The sequence below is a fragment of the Vicia villosa genome, linkage group LG5 (assembly GCF_029867415.1).
Source record: "Vicia villosa cultivar HV-30 ecotype Madison, WI linkage group LG5, Vvil1.0, whole genome shotgun sequence".
Lineage (NCBI taxonomy): Eukaryota > Viridiplantae > Streptophyta > Magnoliopsida > Fabales > Fabaceae > Vicia > Vicia villosa.
Genome location: NC_081184.1, coordinates 51,512,059 through 51,521,935, shown reverse-complemented (window position 1 = coordinate 51,521,935; position 9,877 = coordinate 51,512,059). Strand labels below are relative to the sequence as shown.

The 9,877-nt window shown below is 30.6% G+C and overlaps 1 protein-coding gene across 1 annotated transcript; it reads right to left on the bottom strand.

Moving 5' to 3' along the window:
• Positions 1-781: 781 nt before the first annotated feature.
• LOC131606613 (alpha-farnesene synthase-like) lies at positions 782-5,388 on the bottom strand. Its single transcript, XM_058878810.1, has 7 exons — positions 5,231-5,388; positions 4,857-5,130; positions 3,699-4,071; positions 3,401-3,619; positions 1,709-1,853; positions 1,368-1,616; positions 782-1,271 (listed from the first exon to the last, which is right to left on the bottom strand). The coding sequence occupies exons 1-7, from the start codon at positions 5,336-5,338 to the stop codon at positions 984-986; spliced, it is 1,656 nt and encodes a 551-aa protein (XP_058734793.1). The 5' UTR covers positions 5,339-5,388; the 3' UTR covers positions 782-983.
• Positions 5,389-9,877: the final 4,489 nt, after the last annotated feature.

Sequence of the window (9,877 nt, the reverse complement as noted above, 5' to 3'; positions counted from 1 at the left end):
ACAATGAGAGGTTGATTCAAAGGACGACAACACTGAAAAGACCTTGTTTGTAATTGATTATAAAAAAAAAACCTAATTAGGTTTTATTAATTTAACTTTGATTTAATTTTAGGTTTATAATTAAATTAGTAATTAGGTTTTATTAATTTAATGTTGATTTAATTTTATAATTATAATTAACTTAGTAATTAGGTTTTATTAATTTAACTTTGATTTAGTTTTAGGTTTATAATTAATTTAGTAATAACCTTTAGACTTAGGTTTTTATCTCACCTATTTTCGAACATCAATTTTTTTCAATTCGCGGTCTTCTCTTCTCATCTCATACTCTATGATTGTCGCATGTGTGTTAATTTTTATTCATTTAATTACTTATAATTTGTATTCATTTAATTATTTATTTAATTATTTATTTAATTGTTCATTTAAATTCTAGGTGTATAGGTTGTCAATTTTTTTGATGTAATAGTAATTAGGATTTTTATTGTAGAAGGTGTATAGGAGAGCTATATGTCACTAAAAATTGTCTTCGGATTTGTATGGGAACTAAAATCCTCAAATATATACGAGGAGAGATCAAATTACACCCAAAGAGTTACACTCACTCAATAATTTCATTTCGAATAAATTTTTTTAAATCACCACGATTTTAAAAAATATTTATGTCAAGTTCATTTTGACGTTAATCTTTAGATATCTTGATGCGTTCAAGTACCGAACTCAAGACCTCGACGTAAGAGGTGAACATGTTTGCCACCACTGAATAATCAACACGTGGACATATTTCAAACTAAAAAATCTGTATATAATTATTCTTTCTTTACAATTTATTAAGCCCACATCCTAATATTTGTGGGGCTTTGTTTTTTTAAGTTGGGCTGTGATTCTGTTTGTTCTGACCTAGGACCGACTCTGCCCACACTAAAATGGTTATTTGCTGTTAAAGAAACCTACTAAAATTACGGTTTCGCACATTTTAAAAGCTAGAAGGGTTCAACAACAAGTGATAAAATGTGTTTCTTGATATCTCGATCCTGGATTCCAAACCCATCACCATTTAGATAAAGGGTATGAGCCATACGTGCTGCATTTCTGGCTTGATTAAAAAATGGTTCCATTAAAACATTTTGAGTTGAGCAATGTCCATTTATCTTTTTCCATGCACTGTTTATAATATCTTGAATATGTTTCCTTGCCTTTTCCTCCGAAACATTCATTTCATTCATATAGCATGCAATTGACGAAGCAGCGTCTCCCCTTTCTCTTTCGGCCTATAATTTCATATCAAATTCAATTATTATTATTTATTTTTTTTAAATTTAAAGAAATTATACTGTTTGAGGTAATATGATGAAATAAAAAGTTACCTCTGCGGTTGCCAGATCATTGCACAAACGAATAATGAGAGATACATTGTAGACCAAATCTTGATATGTGTGAGAAAAATCAACTATCTCATCAGTTAATTCATGCATTGTAGAAAAATATGAATGCATTAGAATTAATGGCCCTGAAGATGTAATTGATGCATTGCTTAGATATTCTCGCAACGATGGAATATATCCCATTTTGTACCACTTTGCTTCCATAAATAATGCCTTGCAAAACTCGATCCACTGTGAAATTTTGGGAAAAATGATTAGCAAAAACTGATTCATTTCTTAAATGATTTTTACATTTTAAGAAATCAATTAATTAGCATTAATACCGTATTCTTTAGGCATTGTAAAACCATATTGAAGTTTTTTTCTCCTCCAACTTCATAAGCAATTTCATTTGTGACGTCTTGAAGTGCATTGAAGCAAATCTTCATGTACTCTGGAAGTTGTTCATCAAGTTTTTTGGCATCCCATCTGTGTATACGGACATGCGTTCAATATGTCTTAATTATTTTTGATAACAAGGTTATGATAAAAAAAAAATTGTTTTTAATAACCTTATTTTAAAATCTTTTTTGATATCACAAACAATTTTAACATCATCTTATAGCCTTGAAAATAAGGTTATGATAAAAAAAATTAAAGAGTTATTTAAAAGACTTATTGTTCTGAGAGCACTTGGGTGAGATGGCAAGGATCTCTTCCAGCTTAACCAGAGGTCCTGGGTTCGATCCCGGCCCTGGGCATGCAGCAGTGTTAAATCTCTTGAGGGAGAGCTTTACCGCCTATATGGTCCTACCCGGCTCGAGGGATTAGTCTCTGCAGTTGCGCGCAGAGGATACCCCGGTTTATACCAAAAAAAAAAAAAAAAGTTACATTGTTAAAGTAGCTTCAATGAAGACACTAAATTTAATAGACTTAAAAACATCATACTGACTCTAGGACGTCGTTGATCATGCACATTTTGCCCCACTTTAATGAGGTACGGGCCAAAATTTTAATTCATCACTCTAATATGCATGTGTCGCTTCAATTTTTTTTTTTTTTAGCCTTTTGTAGACATGACCATTAATTTAATTTTATGATTTTTAGGTCTAAATCAAATGACACCACATCTGCTTTTCTCAAGATAATAATAATAAAAATAATAATAATTATTATTATTATTAATTTTATTATTATTATTATTATTTGCAAAAGTAGTTAAGTATATTTTTAAATAATTTTTAAATAGACTTTTATGGGTTAGGTTCACTTCAAGTAGGTAATTGTCACTGCCAGACAGAATATTTGTGTTGGATATGGACATCTAAGAAATAGACTAAAGACTACTTTTATTAATTATTATGAATTTAATAAAATAAATATAATATTTATTTAAATTATCTAAAATAGTAAGGATCATCGTTGAATTTGGACTATTAAAGTTTTTGGGAAATGCTAATAAGTGTCCTCAGAACAATGACTAAGACTTTAAAATAGTAAATTTATCTCGGTAATCTACTTATTTAATGTCTTGAAATATTAAATTTTTTATAAAATATTTTTTTGTTTGAAATTCTTAACCATTACTTTGAGGGCACTGGTTAATTCCTTAAAGTTTATCGTGATAATTTTAAGAGACAATTTTGACATGTCTTTTAAATGATAATTTTAAGAGACAATTTTGACTTTTTTTTTAATGAAAATTTGGAGAGACTAACGTCAAAAGATACTCTTAACCAATAGAACAAAGACAAGCCAAAGGAAATTTGAGACAATTTTGAGACGTCTTTTAATGAAAATTTGTAGACTAACCTCAAAAGATACTCTTAACCAAGAGAAAAAAGACAAGCCAAAGGAAATTGGCCACACACAAAAAATGTATAAGACTAGATTTTTAGATGTTTGGTGTAAACATAGCAACCTCATATATATAGATTCAGCTTAACACGTAGCAATTTCTTCGGATAAATTAATTTTGTTGAGGAAATTTAGTATATTAAAAAGGATAAACACAAATTTGATCGATAAAAACAAACCTTTGAAATGCCATTGTAAAAGGCACGAGTTGTTCAAATGAGGCATGGATATCATAAATATCATCTATCATTAATACGAAAATAATTACTTTAGTGAGCCATTTTCTCAAAGATCTATACTTGGCTTCTGAAGCAACCCCTGCTGCACACATGAAACTTTCAACCAACCTATTTCTTGCAAAAACCATCACTTTTTTTAAGTCAAGTTTTTCCCACCACCTAAAACACAAATCACAAACATTATTTACTACTATATAGTTACTAATATAGATGTAATAAACTATTAACTTATTTGTACCTTGACAATTCCTTGACCTCTTTTTGAAGTTTGGCCTGAGTTATGTTAAAATTTAATTTAGACAGTTCAAGTAAAACGGGGTCCATATGCATCTTAGATTGGTATTGCTTCACATGCCATTTAACATCAAACCACGGTACCCTCCAATGGGAAGGAAGCTCCAAGGCATGGGCCACTCTTTCAATAACATGTTTAGGAATTAGTTCTTTGTTTCTTGCAGCATCTTTAAGCCATTTTATTGCAAACGTTTTGGTATCATCCAATACTTTTTCACCATCTATGCCCAAATGTGTGGCCTCAAGAAGCTCTATAATATCTTTAGCGTCGCTAGCAAATGAATTGTCCCTCACATCTAACAAGTTGCTTAATATATCTGAATTTCATAAATAACCATATATATTAGTTTTATCACTGTCATCAATCTACTTCATCTATGTTAGACCTTTCATTTTGCCAGTAATACTTTAATCACTAATATTTATTCTATATGGTCAACAATATTTTTTTTCTAAAATAAAAAATATTATTTACAAAAGTTTATTTTTTAAAAAATTCTTTTGGAACACAAATATAAATTTGTGTAATTAATCCATTTCAATATCACTGCATTACCTATAAAAAGTATTATAACCACCTATTTGAATTATAATTTATTAAACACTTTCATTGCTTTATTAACGAAAAAAATATGTAATTTTAACCATTTTAATATAAAATAATGAATTATACTAACAATCTTTACATTATAGTAATCAACTTTGTTTTATTACTTAAAACTTTTTCATTTAAGAATTAATTAATCAAATGAAATGTATTAATCAATTATATATAAATTTTTGTGCAAAGATGACTTATCACGTAAGACATTAGTTTTTACGTCACGACATTCAATAATCAAATTATAAATTACATTAATTAATTTATTATACTCAATTAATCGATTTAATTTTTACATTTAAGATTATTTTTCAATATAATATTAAAATAAATAAATTAACTATAAATTGTATTAATCAAATTTTAATATATTTTTAACCATTTTTTTATAGAATAAAAAATCAAAATTATAAATATAATCGTTGGCTGTATATGTGAAGGTAACTAGTTATATATATGTGGCTGTGCGTGTGTGAGAGAGTGAAAGAGAGAGATTGATACCAGTTGGAAAAACATCGTATCCATGCTGCCTTAAAAGCCTGAAGCACAGTGTAGAAACATGCATATTCTCTTGCTCACTTAATTTGTTAAAGTTTTGGGCAGAGACAAATATAGTTTGAAGAAACTCATCTATTTCCTTCTCAAAGTGATTAGCGAGGCCTAGTTTTTGAATCCAATCAACCAACTCTATTTTTTGCATAAAGTCCAAGTCTTGAACGAAAATGAATTTTACTTCAATCACCCACTTATTTAGCTGCAATGCATATTCTTCTTTCTGCGCAAAAAATAATATATATGTCACCCCGCAGTAAACAACCATTTGTGTAATTATTATTAATGTAAATTAATTAAAGAAGAAAAACAATATATCTCACATCATATTTACTGGCAAGAGACTGCAGAAAGTTGTCTTTCCAAATGTTGGGTCTATAATTTGCAGATCTTCGCAAGTCTGATTGATTCATCCTGCTCCCATTCGTCATCTCTATAGCCTCAAAGGTGGGATATTTTCTGTTGCTTTTGTGTCTTTCCAAATATTTGTACATCCTTTTTATAGGCCTAATCCACACGTTACATTACAAAATATCTATGTTTTTTTTATTTATTTTTTACATACATGTGGCTGATAAAAACGTGTAAAATTATTCGAATATAACTCTACTCCAAAAATATCTTATAAAAAAACAATTGAAATGGAAATAGTTAAACATCAAAATAAAGAAACGTGTAAAATTATTCGAATATAACTCTACTCCAAAAATATCTTATAAAAATACAATTGAAATGAACATTGTCATCATTGTATAGAAGTAGCCCAAAGACAGAACATAAATGTTAGTGATAATTTTAAAAAGGATCACAACGAATTATAAAAATCAGTCTTTTTTTTAAAGTAAAAATGTAGGTTGTTTTGTACTTTGAACAATTTTATTAGGACAAAATTTAGATACAATTCTTTAAGTGTGGTTCTTACTATTTTTCAATTAAAATATGACAAATATACTTAAATATTATTTAGTGAGCGAAAATAGGATAAATTTGCATACGTGTAAAAGGAAATCATACACTTGTCATATTTTCATTAGAAAATAGTAAGAACTACACCTTAAGAATTATACCTAAGTTTTGTCCATTTTATTATATTTTTAACCTTTTTCCGTTTGTGCAACTTCTAATAATTCATCAGCATCTTTTTAATTTATCTTTCTAAATAATTTAAGGATTTGCAAATACACACATACATCACTTCTTCAATTTACACCTATATTCATATTTTAATATGTCAATATCTATAAGACCATAAACGTCTCTCTCTATTAAGAAATATGGTTAAGCCTAACTCATCCCTATAAAACTGTCTTGTAGGGTCAGGATTGTCTCCACTTATAAGGACATGTTCAGGTCATATATTATCCGATGTATGACTCTTAACACATCCCCTCACGCCCAGAACTAGACAACTAGAACATGGAAATAAATGGTGGGTGGTCCGACAGCGGAAATCATAGAAGGTGGCCCACCGAATCTTAAACGAGACTCTGATACCATGTTAATAAATGTGATTGGGCCTAACTTATCCCTACAAAACCGACTTGTAGCGTGAGGATTACCCGTACTTATAAAAACATGTTGAGGCCATATATTGTCCGATGTGAGATTCTTAACCTTTTCTCCAACTATTTCCAGAATATTTTAACAGAAGATCATATATTCATTTCTTTAATTCTATTTGATTGTTATACATGTTTATGATGAATGTATTTATTAACCTTTGATTTTTAATTTTGGCTTTTTTTAAACTCATTTCAAACTTTAAAATTTATATTACGAGGCAAACTTGTTTTGAGAAACTATGATAAAAGCCTCAAAATTTTACTCGAATCAGAAGTCAAGTTGTTTAAAATTCGTCTTTCCACTGTGAAGTTAACTCTTTCATGGGACTCAAACCCACTTTAAGGACCATTCCTCGTATGGACCTATCCTAATTTCAGGTTTCGAATCAATGGTTCGTCTATCCCGATCACTGCTTTCCATAAGACTTGAACTCGTCGATAAAACCCTTAAAGAACAAAAAATAAGATCATCACAACCAAATTTAGATTCAAGGGTCGATTATCTGCGAAGAAGGTATTTATACCCCGCGACATTCGTTGTAAGCAACTGCAACCGTTTAATTAGTTCAAAAAGAAATGTTAGCTTAAAAGTTTTAAGTTTCTTATAAGTATTAAAAATATTTACAAGAAGTAAAAAAAGGACTTAAAAAAGGTATTTATTATGGTGCTTGAGGAGACGTTGAATCTCGCTCCTACGTATCCTCATGTGCGATGGGAAACTCAAGGCTACGTAGTTCTTGGTAGAAAAAGTTTGTTTGTTGGTTAATTTTAATTACGAAAATGAGTTTAATCATACTTGGTGGAGTAAAACTTGTTTGATGAAAATAAAAGATTCGCGCTTAGCGACAATCGTTTGCTTGAGAATTATTTTGGTCGCACACTGGAGAAAAATGAGTTTGATTGGTTTTTGATTGTTTTAGGTGGAAGACGGGTATTAGAATTAGTAAGAAGAATACGCCTCACATTCTTTTACTCGAGGATAAAAGGGTGTGCACCAAATTATTCTTTTTTTTCATCTGATTTTATTTATGAAAAAAATATTTAAATATCGTAATTAGTATACGCCACATGTCAGATTATTCGGGGAACAAAATGAGTGTGCACCCGATTATCCATTTTTTACTGATTCTAACTAAGAAATTTATATTCCATTATTATTATATCTCTTAATATGAAAGAAAAACTCTCGAGTTAAAACGAGGCATACGCCTCGCACCAATTGTTCGAGGACAAAGCGGATGTACATCCGATTATCTCTTTTTAATCCAGTTTTAGTTTATGTGTTATTTAGCGAAAGACAAGTAATCGACCTTGAATAAGGTGTGCACCTTGCTTTTGATTTCTCGAGGACAAAGCGTGTAACACCCCATATTTTCCATTTATTAATTTAATTTGGATTTAAATTAATTAATTGGAATTTTAGTATTTTAATTTGGATTTAACTGGAAGATTATGGAATAGGAGCTATTGGGCTTATAGTGTAATGTTAGTAAAAGAGGGGTGCTATTTGGTTAGGCCTTTTACTAAGTTGTGTTCATTTTATTTTATTTTTCATAAAATAAGAAAAGAGCCATTTGGGAAGGAAAAAGGAAGAACACGTGAAAAGGGCAAGAGAAGAGAAAGAAGCAAGAACGTGAAACGGAAGAAGAGCATTCAAGAAATTCATCGAGGTAAGGGGGGACTCTTCCTGTTAGTATCTCTTATGTGGTCTTAAGTGATAGGTAGATTGATATATGGTTTGGTTCAATTAGATATTGGGATTGTTAGGTTAGGGTGTTATAGTTTGGATTGAATTGATGCAATTTGTATGATCTATTGTTTAATAATGAGTTTAAATGATGTTTGGTGGTGCATGATTGAATGTATGATGATTGTATGCCTGTATATGCTGTTTAGAGTCGATTTTAAACTGAAAATAGGTGGAATCGTAGGGTTTGTCGCAGACCTGAGAATTTGTAAAATTGCAGGTCCGCTAAGCGGAGGGGGTCCGCTGAGCGGAGGACCCGACCTGGTTAGCTTTTGTTCAACGTCTCTAGAGGTCCACTGAGCAGAGGTCTGAAGGAATTCGCTTCTTCCTCGCGTCGCTGAGCAAACCTTGCTGTGCGAGAATTTTTCTAAAACTTTAAAATGGCGTATCTTTTGATCCGTGAATCTTTTCTTAGTGTCGTTTTGGGCATTGTGCAAGTAATTAAATGTTTTATATGATGATTGATGAATATGGGCAGTGGCTAACTTTATTTCTCTAAAACTCGATTTAATTACTTGTTGAGAATTAAACATTGTGTGCATGTGAAATAGGTGTGACAATGTATTTGATGTGGTGATGAATTGGCTATGATTATTATTATGATTGTGATGAATGCATGACTATTTGAATGATGTTGGGAACATGTACATACTTATTTGGTGATGTGGTGTTGAGATGAGTTATTCATCTTGATCGGCGATGTTTTTAAGTATGATATGTGTGTCCATTCATTCATATGCATTCGATGATGTATAGATCGGTCGGGTGGATTAAGTCCACGGTTTATTGGTACCACATGCATAGTGTCAGTTGTGTCATATGCATTCTGTTATATCATGACTGGATGAATTTCTGTGTTATGTGGTGTAATCTATTATTGTACGAATTGATGAATAATAGTTGTGGATCTGAATATGTATGATTGGGTGAATGATATATCATGATGCTTGTTGCTTATGAATTGCATAATATTTACTAATTGGGAATTAGACTCACCCTTACATGTTGTCATTTTCAGATTAAGGAGTAGCGGCATTAGTGCTCGGTGAGGATGACTCGTAGAGTTTATCCGTTTATGTTGGGTCGTGTCGATCATGCTCTGATCTTGTTACACTGGGGGACGATAGATTTAGATTTTTATGAGATTACTCTATTTTATTTGGTGATGAGTTATATTTCCATTTGGTTGTATTTGACGATGTTTCTTATTCCGCTGTGATAAACATAATTATGTTTTGGTAAATCGTTTCCTAATGAAGCATGACTATGACCTTAGTTGGTTTATGTGTTTTAAATACTTGTGGCACCCTTGTGTATATGTTTTTACTCTGATTATTTATTTAAATTGCCGCGGGGTTTAGAAGGGTGTTACAAAGCGGATGTACATCCGATTATCCCTTTTTAATTCGAGTTTTGATTAATTTTATTCATATAAAGAAACAAAATAGAACCCTAATGATATGTAACATAATGAAAAGTATTGTAACATTACAAAAAGTTTCATAACATAACAAAGAGAAATAAACATAACGAGACGAAAAGTAATGTAATCAGAATTAACGCAACAAAACGCAAGGTAACATAACGAGATGAAAAGTAATATAATGCAAGGAGAAGTAACGCACAAAAACGCAAGGTAACGTAATGAGATAAAAAGTAAC

Coding starts and splice junctions, on each gene's coding strand:
- LOC131606613 (XM_058878810.1), bottom strand. CDS start 5,338: ATGACGAATGGGAGCAGGATGAATCAATCAGACTTGCGAAGATCTGCA. Junction 3,620..3,698: donor GAGGTCAAGGAATTGTCAAG/GTACAAATAAGT, acceptor TTTGTGTTTTAG/GTGGTGGGAAAAACTTGACT. Junction 1,617..1,708: donor TACAATGCCTAAAGAATACG/GTATTAATGCTA, acceptor AAAATTTCACAG/TGGATCGAGTTTTGCAAGGC.